We start from the raw sequence: 26,550 nt of genomic DNA, 5'->3' as shown, positions 1-26,550 counted from the left end.
ATTCCCTTTCTTTTTAAATTCAAATTTTGTATATTTTTGTAATATTTACTTATGGATCTAATTACCATTTTAGTGCAACTGGCATAAACAGATTTGGGAACTAGCAATTGACTCCTGGTAAAGGTACAGCTCTTTTGCTGGGGGCTGCAGGGGATGTCCTAGATTAGCTGCAGGCTTTCAGCTGGCTCTGGACCTTAGTCACATTGTTAGCAGAGAGAATGGATGGTGTTTGTCAATCCTGGTTAAGGGGAAGTTTGTAGGAGAACTTTTAGTATATATTATTCAGTTAGATTTGTTATTACTTATTTAGGATTTTTGCACCTCTATTAATAAATATTACTTTTAGGTAGTCTTTGGTAGATCTTGATATCAGGGTTATAATAGCTTCATAAAATATTTTTTGAGGCATACTCTCATTTTCTGTGCTCTTGAACAGTCTCTATGGCATGAGAATGATTATTTCTTAAAGATTTGACAATACACAGTAGCCACTCTTTATGAATTTGAGTTACAGAAGTTGGACATTACACGAAATAAACATCTTAATAGTCTTGCTTTACGTACAAAAGGTGTAATAATACGAATCAACCTAAATTAAAAGAATGATTAACAGTCATATAATTTACAAAATGGTTGCCAGGTGAATTGTATTTATGGTTTAGCTGGTAAACAGGATATCCATCATCTTTTCTTGAAAATGGTGTTAAATTATGTGAGTTTTGAATTATAGAAGATTTTCTGGAATGCATATCTTATATAATTTTATAAGATGTGTCTGCCCTGTATTGCTTTGTAAAATGGGCCCAGCACCTTTTTTGGGAGAGGATTCTTTTATCATTTTCTACTTCTTCAGTTAATTTTGTGGCTTAGTAGTCCCCAGATATTGCCTATTACATTATATGGATTTGTACATATTATTACAATAAAAGAAAATACTTCTGTATCTGTTCTGTTTTCATCCTCATTCCTAATTTTGTAGATTTGTATTATTTCTCCTTTTTTCTTTATTAGGGTTAATAGTATTTCATCTATTTTATCGTTGTTTTTCATCTAAAGAACCAGCTCTTTAAAAATTCTGTGAGATTAGTTTCTTTAATTTCTAGACCCAAGTCATTTTTAAGCTCTCTTCCTCTGAAATTCCTATTATATTTATTTTGGATATCTTGAGCTATCACTTCATATCTCTCTGTTGTTTAAAAATTCTTTAAAGGAGATATTTGTCTGCATTTTCTTCTCAAAATTGTCAAGTTTTGCTTTTCGTACTTAAGTCCTTATTCCAATTGGAATTGATTTGTGCATGTATGTGTGTGTGTGTAAAGTGTGAGGTAGAGATTAGATTTCTTTTTATTTTTCTCATATAGATAACCAATAAATTCATATAATCATAGCATGGCCTATCCTTTCTCATTGATCTATAATGATAGCTGTGTCATATATAGGGTTTCCATGTAAGTCTGGGTCTGTTTGTGGGTTCTGTATTCTGTTCCATTGGTCTATTTGCCTTTCCTAGTACTGATACTCCACTGTCTTATTTATTATAGCTTTATGATACATCTTGGTATCTGATAAAGAACATATACTATCTACTTCCTTTTCAGGAGTGTCATTGCTATTCTTGTCATTTGCTTTTCCACCTCAGTTTTAGAATCAGATTGTCAACTTCTTAAAAAACTGTTGTGATTTGTGATTGAGTTACAGTGAATTTCTGGATCAATTTGGGGAGAACTGACATTTTTATAATAATATAAATGAGTGCTGAATTTTAACCATGAACATGATATGTCTCTCCATTTATTTAGGTCTTCTTTAGTGTCTTTCAATAAAATTTTATAATTTTCTCCAAAAAAGTCTGGTACAACTTTTATTAGATTTTTTTTGTTGTTAGTGTCGTTGAGTTGATTCAGATTCCTAGCAATTCTGTGCACAGTAGAGCAGAACCCTGCCTGGTCGTTTTGAGCCAACCACTCACCTTCCAGTGCTGTAGCAGACAATGCTCTGCTGCTATTCACAGGGTTTTCATGGCCAATTTTTTTGGAAGTGGGTGGCTGCGTCCTTCTTCCTAGTCTGTCTTAGTCTGTAAGCTCCACTGAAACCTGTCCACCATGGATGATGCTGTTGATATTTGAAATACTGGTGGCATAGCTTTCAGCATCACAGCAACATACAGCCGCCACAGTATGACAACCAACATAGGGGTGGTGTGGTTCCCTGACTGGGAAACAAACCTGGGTGGATGCAGCAGTGAGAGTGCCAAATCTTAACTACTAGACCACCAGGGCTGGCCTTTTATTAGATTTAGTTCTAGCTATTTTATGTTTATTATTAATTTTACTTGGATTTTTAAAGGTACATTTTCTAATTATTTTTTGCTCAATTATAAAGGAAATTAATTCTCATATGCTGATCTTATATCCAGAAACTATGCTAACCTCTTATTAGTTATACTCATTTGAGGATTATTCTGGGTTTTCTATGTGATCAGTCATGTAATTTGTTATTAAACACAGTTTTGATTCTTCTGTTTACTTTTTCTTTCTTTCTTTTTTATTATTTCCTTTTCTTGTCTTATTGCACTGGCTAGGATCGTCAGTTTAAAATTCTATGTAACTGATAATAGAGAGTATTCTTATGTGCTTTTAATTTAAAAGTGAATATTTTTATGTTTTACCACTGAATATGAAATTTATCAGGTGAACAATTGCTAGTCAGCTAAGAGTTTTTATCATGAATGATGTTAAAATTTTATTACATGTTCTTTATGTATGTTGAGGTGATCATATGATTTTTCTCCTTTAATCTGTTAATGTGGTGAATTATAGTAATAGATTGTTTTTTAATGCTGAAACAACCTTGCGTTTCTGAAACAGCCTAGCCTAGTCATGATATGTTATCTTTTTTCTGCATTGCTAGATTCAGTTTGCAAAAGTTTGGTTTAGGAATTTTTTTTGCATCAATTTTTATGAGTGATCATGGCCTGAAGTTTCTTTTTCTGATACTGTTCTCTTCAGGTTTTGGTATCTAGAAAATACTAATCTTATAAAATGACTTGGGGGCATATCTGCTCTTTTTCTAGTCCCTGAATGAATGACAAAAGATTGACATTATCTGTTGCCTGAATGTTTGGTAGATTCATTTATAAAACTGTCTAGACTTAGTATTCTTCTTGGGGATATTTTAAACTGCTGATGCAATTTTAAAAAATGTTTAAAGGGCCTTTGAGATTCTCTGTTTCTATGTGAGTCACTTTTAGTGATTTATGTTTTATAGGAATTTATCCATTTCTTCCTAAAAATTATTGACACAACATTTTTCATAATAAGTTCTTACTTTTTCAAAAAATTTTCTCCTCTGTCTAGTTATGTGCCTTTTCTTTCCTAAGGCTATATTTTATTATTCTTGCCAGAATTTGTCAGAATTTTTTTTTTAGTCTTTTCAAAGAACCAATTTTTAGCTTGGTTGATCTTTTATTGCTTCTTTGTTTTCTAGTTTATTAATTTCTTTTTTTTATTATTTTCTTCCTTCTATTTTTGGCAGGAATTATTATATTTTTAACCTCTTAAGTGCCACGCTTAGTTAATCAAGTTTCAAACTTTCCTCTTCTCTAGTGTAAACATTGGAGGCTATAAAATTCCCTCTAAGTGCTGCTGTACGCATCCTGCAGGTTTTGATAAGTGGTATTTTTGTTATTTTCCAGTTCTGAGTATTTTCTGACTTCTGTTATATTTCTTTTTGACAGCTGAATTGTTTAAAAATCTGTTTTAGAAGTTCCTAACTTAGTTTTGTTGTCTTTCTGTTACTGGTTTCTAGCTTAACTGTACTGTGATTCAGAGAATGTGGTCTGTGTGTGATGTTTCCTAGAAATGACTTGACTCTTGCTGTTAAGACCTAGTACAAGGTCAATATTTGTATCTGTCCTGTGTGTGCTTGAAAAGCAGTGTATTCTCCAAATGTGTTTTACATATAACATGTCCTTTTAGATCAGACTTGTTAATTGTGTTATTCAAATCTGTTTTTCTTCTGATTTTGTGTGTATGTGGTTAATCAGTTTCTGACAGAGGTATATTAAAGCATCCTGCTTTAATGTGATATTTGTCTGTTTCTCCTTATGATTCTGCCTTCTTTTCCTTTATATATTTGATGCTGTGTTATTAGGCACAAACAAGTTTAGAATTCTTCTATCTTCCTAGAGAATTGAATCTTTTAACAATATGTGGTTAACCTCCAGTCTTCTGCCTTTTTAAATCTCTACTAATGAGTTTTGCCTTAAAGTCTATTTTGTCTCATGTTAATAATATAGCTGTACCAGTTTTCTTTTCGTTAGTATTTTCCTAGTATATCTTTTTCTATCTTTTTACCTTCTGCTTTTCTGTGACTTTATGTTTTAGGTGTCTCTCTGGTGAATAGCAAATAGATGGATTCGGGGTTTTTTTAATGCATTCTGACAATATTTTTCCTTAACTAGAGAATTGGAGACCCAAATATATTGACTATGTTTACTGATATATTTGGATTTATTTCTGCCATCTTCTTTTGCATCTCTGTTAGTGCTGCCCCTTTTTTTTTTTCCTCATTTTTTCCTTTTTGGATTAAAAGATCAACTCCCCTCCCCCTTTTCATTCCTCCTTCTCTTTTCAGTTTCAAAACTATACATTGTTTCTGTTCCTTTAGTGATTAGTATAGAAACTTTAACATGGATATTCAACTTAGCAAAGTCTAAATTTAATTGGTATTTATAGCCTCCTCTAGAATATTACAAGAAACTTAGAATGCTTTAATTCCAGTCACCTATCAATTTACAAACTTTAGTTCAATATTTTAGTTCTACCTTTATAAACTACATTTTAAAAGCAATATTATTTTTTAAGTAATCTATTTTTCGTTTAGCTGGATCCACAATTGCTATTTCTTTTCGCATATCATTCTTCTTTCTCCTAAGGTCATCTTCTTCCTTCCTGAAGTAGAACCTTTAGACATTTCTATAATTAGGACCAGTTCATTGTAAACTTTCTCATTTTTAAATTATTGTTTGAAAATATTTTAATTTCACACTTATTTTGGAAATGCTAGTTTCAGTGACACTTATTTTCAGTCAGTACTTTGAAGATATGATTTCACTCTCTTTTGACTTCCTAAATCTGAGGACTGTTTTTTTTTTTTTTTAAGGAAGATTAGACCTGAGCTAACATCTGCTGCCAGTCCTCCTCTTTTTTGCTGAGGAAGATTGGCCCTGGGCTAACATCCACGCCCATCTTCCTCTACTTTATATGGGATGCTGCCACAGCATGGATTGATAAGTGGTGTGCAGGTCCGCACCTGGGATCTGAACCTGTGAACCCCAAGCCCCCAAAGCGTGCAAACTCAACCACTATGCCACTAGGCCGGCCCCTGTTTTTGTCTTTTTAGTTAGTTCTGGATAGTTCTCAACCATTATCTCTTCGAATATTACATGTTCTCCATTATCTCTGTCATTTCCTTCTGGAATTCTGATGAGCTCTGTGGTGGATCTTCTCTATTCTCTATGTCAGTTAAACTTTCTTTGCTATTTCTTGTTTCTTTCTGTTGCACTCTGGCTAATTTCTGAAGATATATCTTCTAGTTCACGAAGTCTTTAGTTGTTTCTAATGGCTATTTAACCTGATTGGTTGAGTTTCTAGTCTTAAGTATTGTATTTTTATCTCTAAAAGTTCTTTTTTCCCCTAAATCTGCTTGTTTATCTTTGAAAGTCTTTTGTTTTCTTGCCATATTTTTATCCCTTTTATTTTTTTAAACAGATTTTTCTTAAAGTCCTTTGCTGACAGTTCTGCTTTCTGTTGTCCTAACAGGTCTGACCTGCCATTGGTGTTCCTAGCTGACTCTTGCTCATGGTGCCTTGTTCCTTATGTGTCTCACTATTTTCGATTGTGAACTCATGTTTCTTGGAATTTTATCGGAGAGTTCTTTGAGGCCTGGATGAAAGTCACATTCTTTCGGAGAGGATATGTGTTTACTTTTACCAGATGCCTGGAAACACTACAAACCCAGATTCACTTAAAACTAAATGTTTGACTTGGGCTTTTTGGACCCCACAGCTAGTTTGCATTCTGTCTCCTTATTTCTCTGGATTTTTGCTTTCTCATTTGCCTCCAAAGATTTTCTTTATAGTCCCATCAGCTCAGTCATGCATTCAAAAAGGATTTTAAAGATACCTTATCTGTTAATTTAAGTGTTCTTACTTGGAGGGTTCCTCTGGTCCTCTGGTTTATCATTTTGCTAGAAATCAATGTCTTGACTATAGTTTTAAATTTGATAGTCGTGTTTGCCTTCATGCAGGTTGTGTTGCCTTCAGGACTGCATACTCTAACTTTTTGTTTGTGGCATCCTCTTGAGACTTCCTATGAGCATAAATTAGTCATTTGTTTTCTTCTGTTTTTTACTCACCTCTTTAACATGACGCTTGTCTTAGTCCTCATCTTGCTCCCCTTCTTTGGAACCTTAATGTCTTCTTCCTGTCTGTCCTTACAGAGGAGAGTCCTTGCTTGTCAGGTACTGGGAGCTCAGATGGTTCTGTCCATTAGTGCATGGGCCCTCTTCTAATCTCAAACTCAGGTCGAAGGAAGAAGGAAACAGTCTAAGGTGGCTATAATTTTACCTTGCCAGTTAGGTATCCAGCAGGGTGGGAGAAGTAAGAAGGAAAGCAGGATGAGAGGCTTTTCTACCGGGCTGAAGAGTTTATTTTCTGTTTCTTGTGGCAGTCAGGCGTTAGCCAGCCAGGTCAGGGCCACAGCCCTTGCGTGTGGACCACGCAAGGCATTTCTTGGTAGGCGTTTCTTAAGTAAAGGAGAGCTGACTCTCTCCCAACAGATCCAAGTAAAGGTGTTACCTTACTTAAGTTTGTACAGTCTTGGCTGGGTGGACTCTCAACCTTGTGAGTTCAGACCCCTGATGGGTCAATATTCTTAGGGCTGGATGCATATTACTCAAGTTTCTAAACCGAGGTTGCTAGTTTATTTATTTATTTCTTTTTATTTTAATTAATTAATTAATTATTTTTTCCCCCCAAAGCCCCAGTAGATAGTTGTATGTCATAGTTGCACGTCCTTCTAGTTGCTATATGTGGGACATGGCCTCAGCATGGCCGGAGCAGCGGTGTGTCGGTGCTTACCCGGGATGCGAACCTGGGCCGCCAGCAGCGGAGCGCGCGCACTTAACCGCTAAGCCACAGGGCCGGCCCGAGATTGCTAGTTTATGAGTTTACAGTGAGTGATACTTCTGCCTGGGGGACGTGACTTTGGATAGTGGTCCAGCCCGTGGTCTTTCTCTAGACTCAGCAATTGGGAAGCCAAATTGTGATTGGAGATGAGTGAAGAATCAGAATGAAGAAAGAGAGTTCTGTGATTTGAAATTTAGTGGCAGCTGTCTGAGATGGGCTGATGCATCCATGTCCAAAGGCAGGGACAGCATTAGTCCCTAAGCTCCAGCACCCTCTCCCCTAATGATGCTGGTGTGAACAGCTGTCAATAGTCAACCCTTACTCCTCTTCTGTATTTCCAGGACTGAGCAATTCCTAGTTTTCACTGACATGTCTGTCTCTAGATGTAGTAACACAACGCACTCACTTACGGCTAAAGCTTAGTGGAAGCCACTCTTCCCCTTGGAGGTGATTTCACCTCTCCTTGCTCTGAACCGCTGTGCATTCGTTTCATGGTCCGATTCTCTGAGGACAGCCCTATTTCCCTTACTTCCAAGTTTTGGAGGGAATGCCTTATTGCAGCTCATGAGTGCTGACAACAATTTATCCAGAAACTTTGAAGCAAAGGTTTTCTGAGCAAAGGAATCAATTACAGGGTGTGGCTCCCAAGTGAGGAAGCGTTTCCAGAAGGCATCCGAGGCAGCTTGTCTCAGAACTTCATGATTGCACCTCTGAACTCGAGTTTGAGGGGGAGTATTTTAGCTTTAATAACATTTATGGTGTTACCTGTACTTTTGTATATATCATATGGGCTAATTAGGAGGATACTTATCTTCTCCTTAAAGTAGGTTTCCTCAGGACATGTATTTGGCAATATTGCTTTAGCGAGAATTACTGTATGTGCTTGAAAGTAACAAAACTGTACTTCTTTAAAAATATCTCTGGTTCAGATGTGTTGCCAGGGCAGCCTGGCCTCCCCCCTACTCCCATTAGTTCTGATTAGGGAGGTTTGATGCCTGTCACTGTGTGTAATCTGGACCTTCCTTTGTGAGTCATTCCTTCTCTCATTTTCTCAGAGCAAATACAAATCGCCCATCAAATGACAAGTGAAGGCACAGGGGAGGCAAGGGAGGGAAATCAGAGCCGAAATCTGTTAGCTATTTGGAGTAATTGGTTATTTGCTGTGTTTGCTGGTTGGGAAGCAGAGCACATACTTTACGGTCTCTCCTGTTACGGGGGCTGGAGTCACCCGCCGATATTGGATCCTTGTTGCCGGAGCCCTTGGCTCCGGGCGCCTTTCCCCTGCTTGGCATTCTTGTGGTCTCCTCGGGGGTGCACCCCTCCTCCCTCGATGCACACTGCAGGGGGGACAGCCCAGGGTGAAACTTGTCTGGCAAACTCCAAGGCCTCATCAGGGAAGAGGAGGCCCCAGGCCCCTCCAACCAGCCTCCTTGCCTCTGCTCCACCCTGCCATACTCCCTTCTTCCCAAGAGGTCCTTCCCTGGTCCATGAGGGACCTGTTTTCCCATCCAGAGAGAAAAGGTTCATCTCTTCCCAGAGGGAAATTTTCGGCTTTCCTGAGAAATCTATAGGACAGGAAGTTCTCTCTGAGGTCTAATTTAATGCCTTTCTACCCTAATTGGTCCTGTCATTGTCCCTGTCCCTTCCCACCCCCCAGCTTGGGTCAAAACAGTGCTTGAAACTTGGTGCAGTGCTCACTGCTGAGTACAAGGAGGATGCTCAGTGAAGCCTTTTAACCAACCCAGTGTCTTCAACACCTCCCTCGCATTCACTGAGACATGGGGAAACCAGATTGAATTAGCAGCAAGTTCAAAATATAAAATATTTGAAAAGTAATGTGATTTTGTGTATGAAAATGCACACAGTAACTAGAAAGTGGTTGATTTTGGCACATAGTAGGCTCTCCCAAAATATTTTTAAAATTGAATTTGAGATAACTAAGATTAGTGTCTGTAGTCTGATGAATGCTTCTGCAGTCCTGGGAAGGCTTTCAAAAATAGTTTTTCTCTTAAGTAGATTGTTGGAACCATTGTTAAGCAAAACTGCCCACATAAGCAGAATGAAGGTAAGGTAAGCTTTTGCCCGGGCCCTGTTGGAGGCATCACAAATTCTGAATTGGTGATGTCTCATTGCTTTCTTCCCAGGTTTGAAGACTCTGATGGGATCTCCTTTCATTCACCCTACTGAATAGATTCCATTCCTCTGGGCATTCTGCATGGGTACATGTGGTCATGCCATCCTCGGAGGAGCAAGTCATGGGCCCATGTGTCTACCTTAGGCTCCTGAGTTGGGAGAGAGCCAGCAAGCTGGGATTCCCCATGGATACCCCACCCCATTCGGGTCCCCCATCTGGAACAGGCCAATAGTTAAATTATCAGGTCCTGATCCTTCTCTGCTCACCGTCTGCTTGACTGCTAGATTTCAGACACACTTATTCACCGGGCCTTTTGGAAGCAATTCAGCATTTCGGTTAAATGTCTTCCCTTTTCTCCCACCTCTGTTGGTCCAGCTTGAAGTCAGAGCAAGCAGAGTAAGGATCCCTTCAACAGACATGGAGGCAGGACTTCAGGGAGTGTCAACAAGAGGTTGAAACCCCAGTGTTCCACTTGTGGAAATAATTAAGTGATTTTTGTTATGAGTGTGTAGAGTTCTGCTGAATCAACGTGGTAGCTGGCTGTGGGCATATGCTTGTGTGGTTTTGGGGGGCATGAGGGGTTTAGTATGCATAGGGTGGGATAGGTTTGAAATTGGGGTATTTGCATGTTTGGGGGTTTGTCTTGTCTACATATAGGCATAAGTACTTGTATGTTACATCTGTGTTTGTATTAGTGTGTATGTGAGCAAATAGCTTCTTAAACCTCAGAACATTAGTTAAAGAATTAGAGGAATCATCGTATCATTATTCCAATGATGCAGATGTCGAGCTTTGGGGCAACAGTATTGGGGATCAAACTGATGATGTTGGCAATATCAACAAGAACATTTATCATGGTCAACTTTACAGGCCATAAAGTCTCTTTGCAGACATCAACGCACAGCCTTGCAATAACCCCAGTGTTGGGTTAATAATATTATAACTATCTTGATGATAATGATTTGTGCTAAGAGACAAATTACTTTCAACACAGTCTAGGATGTCTACCTCTGGGTTGACACAGGCAGTGAAGGCCTGCTTAAGATTATAAAAAATAATGGACTTCTTTTTTAGAAGTGAGTGTAGAGTTCCACATAGTGACCCAGGGTTTAACTTTATAACCTTGGTGATACATAAACTTGACCAGGAACTTGTCTCTTTGATTCAAATGGTCATCCTGGGGAGAGATCACAAGTGATACATTCTCCCCTCCCCCCAACTTTCCTCACTTCACAGAAAGGCAGGCTTAGAGTTACTGTTGGCAATTTTGCTCCCCATGTTCATGAAATGCGTTAGGCCCACTGAATGAAAATGGGAGGTTAAATGTTCGAAATGTGCCGTGCTGATTCGGGTCTTCAGAGAGATTAGGGTGCCCATTAGGCTGGATCAAGCCTGGAGAAGCGTGTCTTTGTTACATGGCTCTGGTTGCTCAGGAACTGAATGTTGGCTATTAGCTGAAATTGGAGAGGCCGCCAGTCCATTCCTTGATCAGACTTACTTGCTTCACTGGCTGAACGATGAGGGGCCTTGAACCTTGGGCATGGGGAAGCAAAGTTTTAATGGCCAGACTTCCTGCTAAAGCCCGAGATGACACTTCAACCATCAAGCCTTTTGCATTTGTTTCTCCTCCTTGCCGTGTTCCAGGACTGGATGCTTAGCTATTGCCAAACGAGGTCAGGAGCACACTTGGGATTAGAGAACAGATGACCGTTTCCCTTTTGGAGCTTTGGATTATGGGATTCCACTAACATCAGAGGGCTGGTTGGCTTTGGCACATCTGGGTTAGGACATGGAACGGCCATCCTGTTTCAGTGGGGCTTGCTCTTATGGGTGTGTTAACTTATTCTTGGACTTCCTGAGGAAGAGAAGGAAGAAGTGGGTTTGAAATAACTCCATCAGAAGTTAGATTAGTGAAATAGCAGGAATGATATTTTCAAGTCACATCCATGAGTGCCTTAAAAATATGACTTCACTTTTCTGTAATTCAACTTCATCTCTCTTTGGAGCTCACAGTTTTCCTGATGGCAGAAAAGCCTTGGCATTCTTCAATAGTTTAGGTTTAAGCTTAGTCAGTTTTGGGCTTTTCCTCCTTGTCGTCACTGCTGGGAGGCAGCTGAATTCTGGGCTGGACTTCCCTAAGGTCATGACCTCCACAGGGAGGGACCCCTGGTGGCCAGCATGTGTCCGCCCTGGATCTATAGGCCCACTGATTTCTGGGCACACAGACCATACAGACGATGTCTTGTTATCTCGGCTACAAGACCCTTTCAGGTACCCTGGCTCGCTCTCTTTTGACCAACTTTCAAGCCCTTCTGGGGAGTGTGGTACAATTTGGCAGCTCTTGCATGACACTCTGGGGTCCACAGGAAGCGCTGAAGGCTCCCTCTCCCATAACACCCCTGCAGACATCTGCCAAGTGCCCCAAGCCCTAATTCCTCTGGAAACTTCTGGGTGGCTGCTACTTACCAGATCCCCAAAATTATGGAGCTATCTCTTGCATATATATTTTGGAGCTAACCTGGGGGGCAGAATGTGGGGGTGCCTTATCAGAAACCATCGCAAGTCTCTAGTTCTTGCTTCCTCTCCATGAAAGGAGTGTGGAGGAACTTTCATCTCCTCTGTATGTGGTGGGAAAACTGGCTGGAAAAAACATTCTCTTAAAACTGTTTTTTTGGTGGCACATTATCTGCCTTTAGAAATTTAAAAGCCAAGGATCCCCCGCTCTCTGCTGTTTAGGCATTCATATATCCATCAAATATTTACTGAACTCCAAATATGTAGATCCAAAGATCTTTGCCCTCATGGGGAAGAGACACAATAAACAAATACCTAAATAAAGTATATGGAATGTCAGAAGGAGATAATTGCTAGGGAGAAAAAGCAAGGAAGGAGGAATGAGAATTGCTGGGAGGGGGTGTTGTGATTTAAAATATGGTGAATAAGGAGGGTCAAACAGATTCCATTTGAGTTGAGACTTGAAGGAGGTGAAGAAGTGACCCATGGATTTGTTGGAGGAATTGAGTTCCTGCCATAAGAAGAGCATGAAGGTGCTGGAAATTTTCAAGGGCCAGGAAGGTCACTGTGGCTGGAGCAGTGTGAATGAGGAAGAAAGTGGAAGGACATGAGATCAGGGAGGTATGAGAGCCTGATCATGAGAGACTTCAGCTTGTTGTTGTTGTAAGGGCTTTAGCTGTATTCTGAGTGAGTTGGCAAATCATTGGAAGGATTTGCACAGAGAGGTGACGTGTTCTGATGTGTGTGGCTATTGTGTTGAGAATAGATTTGGGGGCAAGGGTGAAAGCATGGAGGCCAGTTAGAAGACTGGTGCAATAATCCAGATGATGGGGGACCAGGTGGTAGTGTTAGGGGAGAAGTGGTTTGATTCGAATATGTAGTGAAGGTGGCACCAACAGGATTTGCCGATGAATCGAATGTGGGGCATGAAGAAGACTGTGGAAGGAGCGGGTGGATGGGGGATGATCAGGAACTGGATTCTGGACACGGTATATTTGAGAAGATGTCCAGTAGGAGATGTAAAATGGGCAGCTGGAGGAGTCATTCAGGTTGGAGAGAGCTCAATTTGGGACTCATCAATGTATGTGTTATTTGAAGATGTAAGACTCGAGCAGAACCCCAGGGGACTGAGAGTGGGTGGAGAGGAGAAGAGATCTGAGCACGGAGCCCTGGGTTTGTGGTTAAAAGAGAAAGCATGGTTAGAGAGTTTTTTGTTAAATGATGGGGAACTAGTGTCACACGTTTGAATGCTGAAGGGAATGATCCAGTAGAGAGGGAAGTCGGATGCTGCAAGAGAGGGTAAGGAGAATGTGATGTCCTTGAGGAGGCCAGAGGGCATGGGACCCAGGGCATGAGTGCAGGGGTTGGTCTTGGGGCGAGGTGCAAGCAGAGCACCTTCCACGTAACAGGAGGGAAGGTAGGATGTGGTGTGAGTGCTGCAGGGGCTTGAGGGAGGTCTCTTCTGGTTGCTTTTGTTTTCTAAGACAAAGAGGAAGGAGGGTCACTTGCCAAGAATGATGATGGGGGGAGGAGTTAGAGGTCCGAGGAGAAAGGAGAAGGCGTTGAATGGGGGTGTTAGGACAGGGAAGAGTAAAGGACCAGGAAGCTGAGTTGGGGTGGACGGACAGCACTGGGGCCACTTGAGGCTGTGATGTGAACTTTGAGTGCCATCAGCAACTGGTTTGCTATTTTCCTCCAGTCACATTTGGTTGTATGGGGCTGGTGAGCTGTAGGGGAAGGGCTGGATTTAAACCCAGGATGGGTTGGCCAGAGTACAATGGAGCAAGAGAGGGGCAAGGGAGTTTAGATGTGAAGAAGGACAAAGAGGTCAACAAAGGATTGTAGGGGCAAAAAATAAACTAGTTAGTATGTCAGGTAGGATTCTGTGGCATGTATAATTTTTGCCAAGGACGAGGTCAGTTAGATGAGGGTTTCCCTGTGGGATGCGGGAAGAAAAGGGGGACAGTAGCAGGCCGGCTGGTGTCACCAGGAGTTAGGAAGGTCCCCGGGCTGTGCTCCTCACCAGCCATGTGTCTGCTTGAGGAGCACCAGCTACTAGACATCACCTGGGACTTTGAGGGAGGAGGAAATTGCAGCCAAGAGAAGTTCTTGGGGAAAACTAGGTGTGGTCAGATCTAGGTCCTGTTTGGTGGTCAATTGCTTTTTCTTTAAAAAAATATTTAACTCATATTTCCATTTCCTTAGAATAAATATTTGAGATTCCTGCTTTTGTTCTTTTGGTAGCAGTTATATACTTGTATTTGATCATTTGTTCTTTTTAATTTTAACAGTTTTATTGAGATAATCCACTTAACTACAAGTCCTTATTTAAGTGTACAATTCAGTGATTTTTAGTATATGGACAGTTGTGCAACCATGACCATAATCAATTTTAGAATATTTTCATCACTCCAAAAAGAAATTCTGTACCCAAGAGCAGTCATCTCCCATTTCCTCCCAACCACTCCCAGCCCTAGGCAACCAGTATTCTACTTTGTGTCCCAATAGCTTTGCCTATTCTGGACATTTCATATAAATGGAATCATACAATATGTGGTCTTTTGTGATTAACTTCTTTCATTTAGCGTAATGTTTTCAAGGTTCATCCATGTTATAGCATGCATCAGTTCTTTGCTTTTTATTATCAAATAATGTGCCATGTATGGAGATATCACATTTTCTTTATCCATTCATCAGTTGATGGACATTTGGATTGTTTCTCCTTTTTGGCTACTATGAATAATGCTGCTGTGAATATTCATGTACAAGTTTTTGTGTGGACATAAGTTTTTATTTCTCTTGGATATAAAACTAGGAGTGGAATTGCTAGGTTGTATGGTAACTCTCTGTTTAACCTTTTGAGCAAGTGCCAGACCGTTTTCCAAAGTGACTGCACCATTTTACATCCCCACCAGCAGTGCGTAAGCATTTCAATTTCTCCACATCTTCACCAACATTTGTTACTATCTGACTTTTTGATTATAGCCGTCCTAGTGGGTGTGAAGTGATATCTCATTGTGGTTTTGATTTGCATTTCCTTGGTGACTAGTGATGTTGAGCATCTTTTCATGTGCTTATTGGCCATTTGTGTATCTTCTTTGGAGAAACGTCTATTTAAATCCATTGCTCATTTTTTATTGGATTATTTGTCTTTATATTATTGAATTGTATGAATTCTCTATATATTCTGGTTACAAATCCCTTATCAGATATATAATTTGCAAATATTTTCTCCCATCCTGTGAATTATCTTTTCACTTTCTTGGTGGTGTGTTTTAAAGCATCTTGCTATTGTTCTTTATTTTAAAAATTTTAATTTTTAAAATTATGTGAGAAATACATGTACACAATGAAAAATTAGAAAATTTTGAGTGATACACAAAAATAAAAGGAATAAACAAAACATTATAATCTTATCATTCAGAGGTAATTGCTGTGAACTTTTGGGGCTTGATCCTTTTATTAAAATGAAATCACGTTATTCATTTTTTAACACTTTGTAAATCTCATCAGTTGTGGATAACTTGCCACGTGAATAAATATATTTCTACAGCATCATTTTTTTAATCTTGTGTAATAGCATTTAATCACATGGTTGTACAATTTACCCAAACAATTCCTTATTGTTGGACACTTAAGTTGTTTCTAATATTTCACTATTATAAATGAAGTTAAATCTTTATGCATATCTATGATTACTTTCTTTGGATAGATTTCTAGAACAGGAGTGATGGGTCAAAGTGTATGCACATTTTTAAGGCTGTGGAAACATGCAGTCAAATTGGCTTCTGGAAAGATTGTGGCTGGCTATGCTCCTGCTGGCAGTGTGTGAGAGCCCTTGGCCAAGAAGCTAACCTGGTCCACACAAGAGAAACAATACTGTTGTCAGTAATAGCAGTAAACACTTAGATTGCACTTGTGTGCCAGGCACTTTTTTAAGCACCATGTACATATAGACTCCTTTATTCCTCATGATAACTCTATCAAATTGATACGATTATTTTTCCATTTTACAGATAAGATGATTGAGGCACAGAGAAGTAGTTGCTCAAGGTCACACAGCTGGGAATGGCAGGATTTGAACCCTACCAGTCTGGCTTCCAAGTTCTGGCTCCCAACTACCCTGATTTACTGCTTGTTTATGTCCATATTGCATGCAAATTACTGGCTGAGGCGGGAATGTGTACAACAGCCCAGAAGGGAGAAAGCCTGGTACGATTAAGCACAATGCTAGCTATTGCTTTAAGATATTTTTTATAATGCTAGGAAAGCTTCCTTTTATTCTTCATTCACTGAGAGTTTCATTTAGGAATAATTGAACAATTTTATCACCCCTTTCTGCCCCCTCTTCTTTTTTGCATGTTATAGGTCGAGGGATGGCAAACTTTCTTAAATGGCCAGACAATAAATATTTTAGGTTTGGGGACATAAGCTCTCTGTCACAACTACTCAACTCTGCTGTTGTAGCTGAAAAGCAGCCACAGACAATATTTAAGTTACAAAACCAGGAGGCTGGCCAGTGGGCCATAGTTTGCAAATGTTTGTTATAGGTGTTCATGTGGGTTTTCTCTCCTTACTCAGTGATGTTGAGCCACTCCTGCATTCTGGAATAATCTGGCTTGACCATGCCAGATCTACTGCTGCAATCTATTGTTAGTATTTTATTTAGGATCTTTACATCTCTGTTTAGGAATGGAATTAATCTGTGTGTGTGTGTGTATGGTGGTGGTCGTCAGGCTTCATGAGGAAAATTCATCTTTTTTCTATGCTGTGGAACAAAGAATGATTTGTTTTTTGACAGACCGATATAGTTTTCCCCCAAAGAAGCTATCTTGGCCTGGTGTCTTTTTTGGAGGTAGTTCTTTGAGATCTCTTCCACTTTCAGGGTTACTGATCTCTTCATGTTTTCTATTACTTTTGAATCAATTTTGGCAATTTACATTTTTCTAGAAAATTATCCACTTCATCTCGATTTTCCAAGGTTTTCTCATTGGTTAGGGTGTAGATAAATCACTTAATATTTTTATTCTCCCCAAATATCTCCTAAATATTCTCCCCAAATATCTCTCAAATATCTCTTTATTTGATCTTTCTCATTCCTAATGGTGTGCCTACTTTATAACATTAAGTTTGATAAATGTTTATTTTATTGGTCTTTTGAAAGTTTGCTTTGCGGTTTAATTAACAATTGTAATATTGATATTTCTAATATATTTCTAATGTATTAATTTTTACTTGTCATTTTCAAATTTTGGTCTTCCTGCTTTTCTCTTTCTAATTTCTTGAGTTATCAGATTATTTATTTTCATTCTTTTTGCATAAAAGCAAAGGACAGAATCTTCCTTTGAATACAGACTTGGCTACCACCCACAAATTTGGGGGCATACTCCTCTCCCTGTTGGTATTTTCTAAGTATCTGTGATTTTAGTTTGTTTTTTACTTTGACTCGGAAGAGTTTTAAGAGCATGCCTTTAAATTTCTAAAAGGTTGAGAGTTTTAATTTTTAAATTTCTCATTAGTTTCTAGTTTTATTGCATTAAGGTCAGAGAATGTGACTGATAATGTGTTTATTCCTTGGGCTTTATTGAGATTTGCTTTGTGGCTTTTAATTTTTTTCTAAGTGCTCCAATGGTGCTGGAAAAGAAGGTATATTTTCTGTTTTTAGATTACATAATGTTCGTCTATTTAATTGACACTGTTAATGGTATTATTCAGATTCTCTGTCTCCATATTCTTTTTTTTTTTTTTTAACTTACTTGGTTTTTCAAGACTGAGGGAAGTGTAATAACTTTCCCACAACTGTTGTGTTCCTGTCATTTCTTTGTACAAAACACACAGGTTGTTTCCTCTTTATGCCTGACTCTGAGTCTGAGTCATAAACTCAAGTTTGAAGTATCTGGGCTGGGGAAGAAAATAACGACTTAGGAGGAATCAAACAGCTCAACTGAATTCCATTCTAACCATTTCTACCTGTGTGTCCATATTTGCCTGTGTGTTAATGTGTGTCTTTTGGGGGTTATATGCGCGTTTCAGCATATACATCTCTCTTGGGCATGTCTGTGTAAATATATTTTTCTGTATGTTGTTGACTGTGTGAGTCTGACATGTATGTCTGTGTATGTTTATTCATCCTTGGCATCTTTTTCTTTAAAATGAACTTAAAACATCAAGGTTAGGGTCTGTCTTGCTCTATGCTGGCATTTTCTAGAGTGGTTACAAGTCAGAAAGCTCTGCCACCCTGTATCTTAACCCACCTGGACCTCTTTTCCTCTCTCCTGGCTGCAGAAGACCTTCCTGGTAAGTTGGTCAGACAGTGACTCTCTGCAGACAAGGCCTTACTCTGGCGCCCATTCTCTGTGCTGTGTTTGGGGACCACGTTCTGGCCACACAGAGGATGTTCGGGCCACACTTGCAGGATGGGTGGAGACTCTGAGAACCTCCTTCCACCCTCTCTCCATCATGCCATTCAGGTTCCCTTGGCCTGCCTCCTGGTGCTCACCCTTAATAAGCCGGGACTCAAAGGGCGGGACGTTGGTTTAAAGGGAGGCACCAGCATTTCCAGAAACTCAGGATAGGCATTCAGTTCATTGTGTAGACTCGGGCAGGCTCCTGGGAGATCTAGCTCATCCCCTCATACAGAGGAGGAAAGCGAGTCCCAGAAGGGGCTCTCCTGACACCTTGTCCTTGGCCCTTCCCACTGAACTGGCTGAGCTTCAGTGGCACTGACAGGCACAGAGAGAGTGCCCAGGCCTGGGTGGGTTTTTGGGGAGGCCTAGGGAAGAGTGACCAATCCCACCTGCAGGGGGCTTGCTGACTCCGTGGGTGACAGGACACACACACCTAGACAGGACACAGCTGGAGGAGCATTCTAGACACCAGAGCAAAAAGGGCCTGTAGACATATCATGTGCAGGAGGAGTTAAAAGGAGGGGAGACCAGTGTGTGCCTCAATAGGTCTGTCCACCTTTTCCTACAAACAAGAGTAAGTGGAGGAAGGGAAGGGAAGAGAGTGTGTTGTCACAAACTTCCTTTCTTCTCACCAAGTTTCCCCCATTTAGCATAGTGTCTTTTGAGTGATGGGCACTTAGTATGTGTTGAATTTCAGGGACTCTGCCTTGATTTGTCTTTGGGAGAGGCTAAGTTCTGATTTCCGATGTTTTCTTTTTTTCCTAGGATCCGGGTAGGGGCAGGACAGCTCTTTGGGGTCTGAGTTTTCCTGGGTCTACTGCATTTTATTTATAAATAACATATTATTGACATTCCCCCCCCCCAAAATTATCCTATGTACCCTCTGATTTTAGACTCAGTATGTCCCTGGAATGCAGGGGGTACCGTGATGATTATGCCCATTTCGCAGAAAGGAAAAGGGAGGCCCTGAGAGCTTAACAGAATCATACAATGAATGGTGGGCAGAGCCAGGGCTAGAGCCTCTGCCTCTCTGTACCAAGCAGGTGTTAAAACCTTCCCTCCAGTCTGTGCAGTCTGCCCCTGGAGAGGCGGAGAGTTCCAGCTCTCTGCTCCCCTGAACTCACCCCACAGGAGAGCTTTGAAGTCCAGGCCAGCCCATCGGCCTTGCTTGGGGTCCAGTCCAGAAGGACCATGCTTGGCAAGTTCAGATTCTGAAGTGGTCTCTTTCTTTCTACCCACTCAGGAGGAGGAGTTCATTGATTGGTGGAGCAAATTCTTTGCCTCGATAGGGGAGAGGGAAAAGTGCGGGTCCTACTTGGAGAAGGACTTTGACACTCTAAAGGTGAGGCCTCTTGAAAATGTTCTCTTCAGTGCAGCAGCCCCTGGGTGCATGTGACGGGCAGTGGGAGATGCAACAGAAAGAAAATACATATATTTGTCTCCTCCTTTGCATATATATATGTATGTCTCCTCATTTGGTGCCTGAGGACTGATGTATCCTCATGAATTAATTGAGCTGAGAAATGTCACCCAATGATTTAGAGGAAGAAGTCATTGTGGGCTGGGATAACCAAGAAAGTATTTTTGGAAGAATGCTGAAAAATACTGAAGTATTTATGGGTGAAATGATGCCTGAGATTTGTTTTAAAATGCTCAAAAAAAGAAGAAGTTGGGGTGATGATAGATGGTGTGGGTGGCCCTTTGATAGATTTTCAAAATATTAAAAATTCTTGAAATGGCAAAATATTGATAATTGTTAAAGCTTGGAGATTAAATTGTTAAATCTAGGGATTTGTTATACTGTTCTGTCTCTTTTAAAGTTATATGAACTTTTCTATAATAAAAAATTTGTATTAAAATAAAAAGGCAAGTCAGCATGAGAATGTACCTCTGATTCCCCCGCCCCTATAATTGAGTAGCAATTACCTAGCAAATATAAAAATATGGTAAACTCTGTTGCTGTGGAAATGAAAACAAAAAACACAAAACACAAAACCAGGGATGAGTCAGCCAAATTCTGGTATTTTAAGGAAATTCCACAAATACAATTACGCTTTTTAAAAGTAGACTACTTTTAAAAAAGATAATCAGAGGTGACTCAAAATTACTTGCCAAAGGAGTTGTATAGTGTCCTGGAGAGGGTTGCAGATACAATTCAGGATACTCAGTTACACAAATTTTGAGACAATGAATAATACTTTAGTATAAGTATGCTTCAGATATTGCACAAGATGTATCTAACAATTATTTGTTGTTTATCCAAAATTCAAATTTACCTGAGTGTCCATTTACTTTCACTTGCTGAATCTGGCAGCCCTACTTAGAGAGCAAGAGGTGGGCAAAGGCTGCCAGACCCCTGGGAAAGGCCCAGGAACTCTCCAAGTTCCAAAGGGACTGGATGAAGGAGGTTTGAGGCTGGTTGGAGGAGTGGGTGGCCTGGGCCTTCAGGTGATTCTGCTGGCTGAAAACCTTTGGTGGACATTCTGTGGGTGATTTTACAAGGTGGCAAGAGTTGTGTATGATACACTGGAGGCTTCTGGGTGAACTGTGCGTGGAGACCTGGATGCACAGAGACGAGGCCTCAGGCGGCAGCAGTGGCTCCAAAGGCACAGGCCTCCTCAGGCAGCAAGTTCTTCACTGACTTGGTAGTTGGGTGTGTGAGGTTGGGCAAAGAGACAGAACTATTTGTGTACCAGGAAGAAGGTCCGACACATTAGGTCTGGCATGTGGTACTGTGGCCTTGCCAAAAAATGAGAAAACCAAGTAAGAATGAGGACTGTTGCCAGGGTGGCCCGTGGCCCATGGCCCTGGCCACCTTGCTTCTCCCTCAGTTGCCGGATGCTGAATTGGCACCCAGCCCTCCAGCTTGACCTCTCTGGGGAGATCTCTGACAGTTTCTAAGTGAAAATGGGCTGTTCCAAAATAAAATGCATTCAACCTGTTTCTGAGGGTGAAAACCAGACCTAGAAGGAATGCTGGTCCTTTAAGGATAAGTAAATAGAAGAAAACCACCACCAACAATATGAGTTTGAAAAATAGCCTGTAGCATTATGGAGAAAATGGGTGGAGAAAAAAACATGTTTTGGAAATCACTAGTGTAGGGGAAAAAAGCAACTCACAGTCTCAATAGCAAAAGATAGAAAACAAAAGATACAGCAAGAAAGCATTGAAAAATAGAAATCATAGGAAAACACAATAGAAAAAGAATAAAAATATTAGTTTTCCTAATAAATAAAAATGGATTACACTCTCCTATTAAGTGATAAGGACTCTTAGACTATATCAAAAGTCAAAATTCATTATATTGTCTTTAAAAGACACGTCTAAAACAGTACCAGTTAGAATGGCTAAAAAAACAAATATTTTGGCAAACAAAATAAGGTAAGTGCAAACAAAAGAGAAACAGAATTTAAAGTAAAAAGCAAAGGACACAAAATAGAGTGTTTTATATAAATAAAAGATATACATCTCAATGAAAAAACTCCCAAACATTTATGCACAGAATAATAAAGCTTAGAAATACTTAAAGCAAAAATGGATAGGAATATATAAACTAATGCTTAACACAAATAAAGGCATGAAATAACAGAAATTAAAGTTGCAGTGGGGATTTTCATGCATCTCTCTCCTAGATGGATGAAACAGGCAATAAATAAATAAATAAGGAAATAAAAGATCTGAATAAAAGGTAAGTGTTTTTTAAGCTACATCAAAAGTGGCTGTAAAATAGAGTAAAAATAATTAAAAAAATAAAGAATGCATTCTTGCCTGATGCTCAGAGAACACTTACAAAATTTGATCACATATTAGTTTAGTAATTTTACCAAAAGCAGAAATCATACAAGAAAGATTAAAATGCAATAAAATGAGAAATTAATGACAAAAGTTTAAACAAAAAGACCGACCACTTGGAAATTTAAAAAGTATTTTATTGGGACTTCCAGTATGAACATGGCTGCATAAGTCAGCATTTTTCCCCATTTCTCCTGGAAATCATTCAAACCCACAAACTCCATTTTCAGTAAAAGTTGGAAACAAATAAAACCCGCAGACTCCAAAATACACGGAAGGGCTGTCCAAAGCCAGCCAAGATTGGGTAGAAGCCACTTGGCAGTAAATGAAGAGAAGATGCTTGAAAATGATGAAAGGTGGTAGCTGTAGCAGGTCTCAGAAAACCCCCTACTTCCTAATAAAAGAATGTTGATAATTATTTAAGATGGGTCGTAGGTACATGGGGGCTTATTATCTATTCTCTTTACTTTTGTGTGTGCTTGAAAATTTTCATACTAAGTAGTTAAAAAATATAGTTCTTGAAATTGAGGTTTCACTATAAAATATGAAAGTTATATCCCATGTTCATAACAACGGACATGGGAAATTTGGAGATGGGTTTAGGCTGGAGACAAAAGCCTCTTAGACCTTGTTTGGTTCAGAGAAGCAGAGAAGGTGGAGCTACACAAGGATCACACAGATGAGCCATATTTGCAGGAAGCAGGCTGCCTCTGTGATGGGAACAAAGGAAATAACAGGTCTAGGAAAATCCAACACATTTAGTGACAAGTAATAATAAAAGAAATAGCACAGCATTAATTGAAAAATACTATGAAAAAAAGAAGAGAAAATATAAATCAAAACTTAACCAAAAGAAGTAGATATATACCCACTAGAAAAATTTTGCCAAGGAGCAGATGAGATGAAGTATTTTGCTGTGAACTTTTCAGAAATAGGGCAATCAGAATGCAAGAGGAATGAAAGAACTCAAGGGATGACAAGATGAGAAGAGATGAAATAGGAGCCAGTAGGATTCAGGAAAGAAGAAGAAAGCACGAAACCGAAGGAGCAGAGGGCAGCACGGCCACATTGAAAACACAGTAACGGTGTGGAGGACAGAAATGATAAAAGTAAGCAAAATGCAATGGAAGTAAAGAGTCATAAGAGAATAAAGAGAAAATGACAGATAGAGAAGTCAAGGAAAGGAGATCTAACATTTGCATAATTGGAGTCTCTGAGGGAGACAACCAAAACAATGAAATAAAACAAATAAACATTTAATCGCTTAATAAAACTTCACTGAAATGAAAGAATACTTGAAGATACATATGACAAGGTCTTCTGTGTGTCAGGAAAAATGGACCCAGTTTGGTCAACCCTGAGACATATCTTAGTACAGTTATTGGACTTGAGAGATAAAGAAAGAATTCTTTGGGTAGTCATACCTCCTTCCCACCTATCCCCCCAAAATTAAATAATTTAAAATAGGAAATAAATCAAAGTGGCTCAATTTCTCTACAACATTTAGTACCCAAAGACAGTAAAGCACCATGTGTAAGGTCATCAAGGAAAGAAAGGGTGACCTGAGGATTTTACATTCAGCCAAGCTGCTCTTCAAGCATAAAGGCTCCAGACACCCAGGTGGCATATTCAGGAACTAGGTGATGTGGTTCCCATGGGCCTGTCCTTAGGGGCTCCTAGAGGGTGAACTAGAGTTCGTCTAGGAGCTCTTTCAGCTAGGACATAACTGGGAGAACTGTAACAAAAGGATTGGTTGTGACCATATTTTAGACCTAAAATGTAAACAAGTGGAAGGGTTAGGCTAACAGCACAGAATATAAATATCAAATATGCTGAAAATGTGGACATGAAAAAACTGAAAAAAATTAGGTGGAGAAGGATAGAGGATGGGATACAGAGTAAGGACACTGATTGCCATATTATAGAATAAATAGAATTGACAAATATTATTTAAAATTGGAAAATCATCTAAAAGGAGTATAAGCAAATTATAAGCAAACAGTGCAAAGGTAAATGTTGAGATAGACAATATTGTCTATAACTAGGTGATGGAGAGGGAGAGAGAGGGAGATAAGATTTGATTATTTTATCATTGCTATAGTAGAGAACTCATAAATACTGTCCCTGAAGACATAGAGGACTAAGAGTATTATTAGTATGTATAAATTTATAATAATATTAGAACATAAACTCAGGGCATCCTAGCTATTGGAAGAACTACACACACATACACACACACAGAAAACAGACCAAGCAGTCAAAGATTAAAAAAAAATCTATGAAACTAGAAAATGTGAAATAAATATATTATGACTATATGAATATAATATAAATGTAAAACCAGACCAAACATATCTGTCATATCAATACATGTCATATTAATCATGAAATTTAAATCAGATCTCAAAGCAAAATGTAGCTCTAAAATAAAGAGATTCATAAGGGTTGAAAACAAAAGATTGGGAAAATGTGTGCCACGCAAATGCAAATGAAAAGAAAGCAGAAGTCACAATTTTAATACTAGATGAGAGGATATTCAGCCCTCAAACTTAAATGAGACAGGGACTCACTTTGGGATGTGAAATGGTGCAATTTCAAGATATGGCGGTTATGAGAATATCTATGTGCTAAATAATTCATCAGCATTTACAAAACAGAAATTGCAAGAGATAGAAGAAGAAATAGAAATACGCTAGTAGGTAGGGGGAGATTTCAATTCACTTCTCTCAGTTCATGTCAGATCAAGGGGACAAAAATATGAGACGATATAGAAGATGGGCATGATTATTAACCTGATTGAACCCGGTAGCCTGAAAACAGAGACCACACCTATGGCACATTTACAAAAATTGGCCATGTAACAGGCCATGAAGAAAACCTTAATAAATTTCAAAAACTGGCAATACCACTGACAATTTTTTCTTGTTATAAGGCCATAAAATTAGAAGTTAATGATGAGATCAAAAGCCAAAACAGTCTCTTCTATCTGGAAAATTAAAAAAACAACCAGACCTCTCTTTTAACAATTCTTGGTGAAAGAGAAAATGCAAACTGGAATTGCAGAATATCTGGGAAACAATGACAAAACACTACATATTAGAACATATAGTTAAAGCAGCATTCAGAGGAAGTTTAGCTTTAAAAACTTATGTTACTTAAAACAAAAGAATGAAAACTAATGAAGCATCTAGCTCTTGGATCAAATAATAAAAATAAAACTGTAATTATGGAATGCCAAGAAAATGAAAATGAAAACATTATACATCAAAAAGACGGGGCAATGCCAAGGCAGTAGTAAGCAGAGGCAATTTCATATCAGTAAGTATTTTCTTTATCAGAAAAGAGGGAGCAAAGTAAATAAAGCTTCAACTGAAGAAATTAGAAAGAAAAAAAACTTAAAACAGTAGGAAGAAGAAAATAATAAAAATAAAAGCAGAAATAAGCAACTAGAAAAGAGAAAATGGTAGAATTGACAAATCAAAGAACTGGTCCTTTGAAACAAATCAACTGTATAAATATAGCAATAAAATGTTCAAAATGATACATACCAAATGTTAACCAAATAATCAGTTGTTATTTTTGGTAATTGGAATTTAAGACAATGATAATATTTTCTTTATATTTTCTAATTTTTATAATGAATCTTTGTCACTTGCATAATTAATTATTTCTTGGAAGAAATAGAACTTGAGCTAGGCCTAAATGAGAAATAATATTTAGCAAGATGAGAAAGGAACTTACCTGAAGTATCTTGTCAGTCAGTTTCCGATATAACAAATTTAGGGTGTATGTTAAGCTGTGCAATATCACTATTTCTTGGGTACATTCTATCATCTATTATAGAACACTCCTGCTTCATTTAAACCCAAGCAATTGAAAAGACTGCTCTAACAAAAAAAAGTCATTGGCTGTTTGAGAGTAATGAAATAAATTGAGTTCACAAATTTAAAGTGGTGTTCAAAATATTTGGCCTGGTATTTGGTAGCCTGCCATTTGGATATCCTTGAGGGTGAACGTTTTTGCTTGAAATGCTGACCTGTGAATTTTCCAGAGTTCTGCCTCAATCTTCAAATAAAAAGTCAGTTAACTTTTCATTTATTTGTTTGACTGTGACCTTATTCTCAAAAAAATGCTCTACCCATTTATACGATGACTCTCAGGTACCTAGAGTATTTGATTAACTAGAACCCCTATTCCTTATGGCGCTGAATGAGTGTCTTCACCTCTGACTCCCTTCTACTGTCTCTCTCTCTTTTTTCTCTTTCTCTCTTTTTAATCCCCACTATTTTCATCCTTTTTACTTCTGCCTTTGTTCTTTGCTTCTCCACCTCTCTCACCTCCATCTCTCCCCCCATCTATGCCTTTGTCCCTCTAATTCACTTTTGACCTTTTCCTCTCCTTTTTCCTCTGTCCCGTCTCTCATCCTTCACTCCAACACTGTCATGTTTCCTGCTCCTTGTCCTGTTTCCTCTTCCTTTGCTGTCCCTCTTCTTTCTCTCTTTCCCTTGTCCCCG

At 39.0% G+C, this 26,550-nt stretch overlaps 1 protein-coding gene across 15 annotated transcripts in view; it reads left to right on the top strand.

Moving 5' to 3' along the window:
* Positions 1-26,550, top strand: part of DYSF (dysferlin) — a 201,748-nt gene that overhangs the window by 150,425 nt on the left and 24,773 nt on the right. For all 15 annotated transcript variants that reach the window (XM_058550977.1, XM_058550972.1, XM_058550975.1 and 12 more), the window contains one exon: positions 19,488-19,586. In XM_058550977.1, the coding sequence (XP_058406960.1) occupies positions 19,488-19,586 (99 nt within the window). The remainder of the gene's footprint in view (positions 1-19,487; positions 19,587-26,550) is intronic.

This window comes from Diceros bicornis, chromosome 12 (genome assembly GCF_020826845.1).
Source record: "Diceros bicornis minor isolate mBicDic1 chromosome 12, mDicBic1.mat.cur, whole genome shotgun sequence".
Taxonomy (NCBI): Eukaryota; Metazoa; Chordata; class Mammalia; order Perissodactyla; family Rhinocerotidae; genus Diceros; species Diceros bicornis.
The sequence above is the reverse complement of the archived record's forward strand: the minus strand, read 5'-3'. Positions and strand labels throughout refer to the sequence as shown.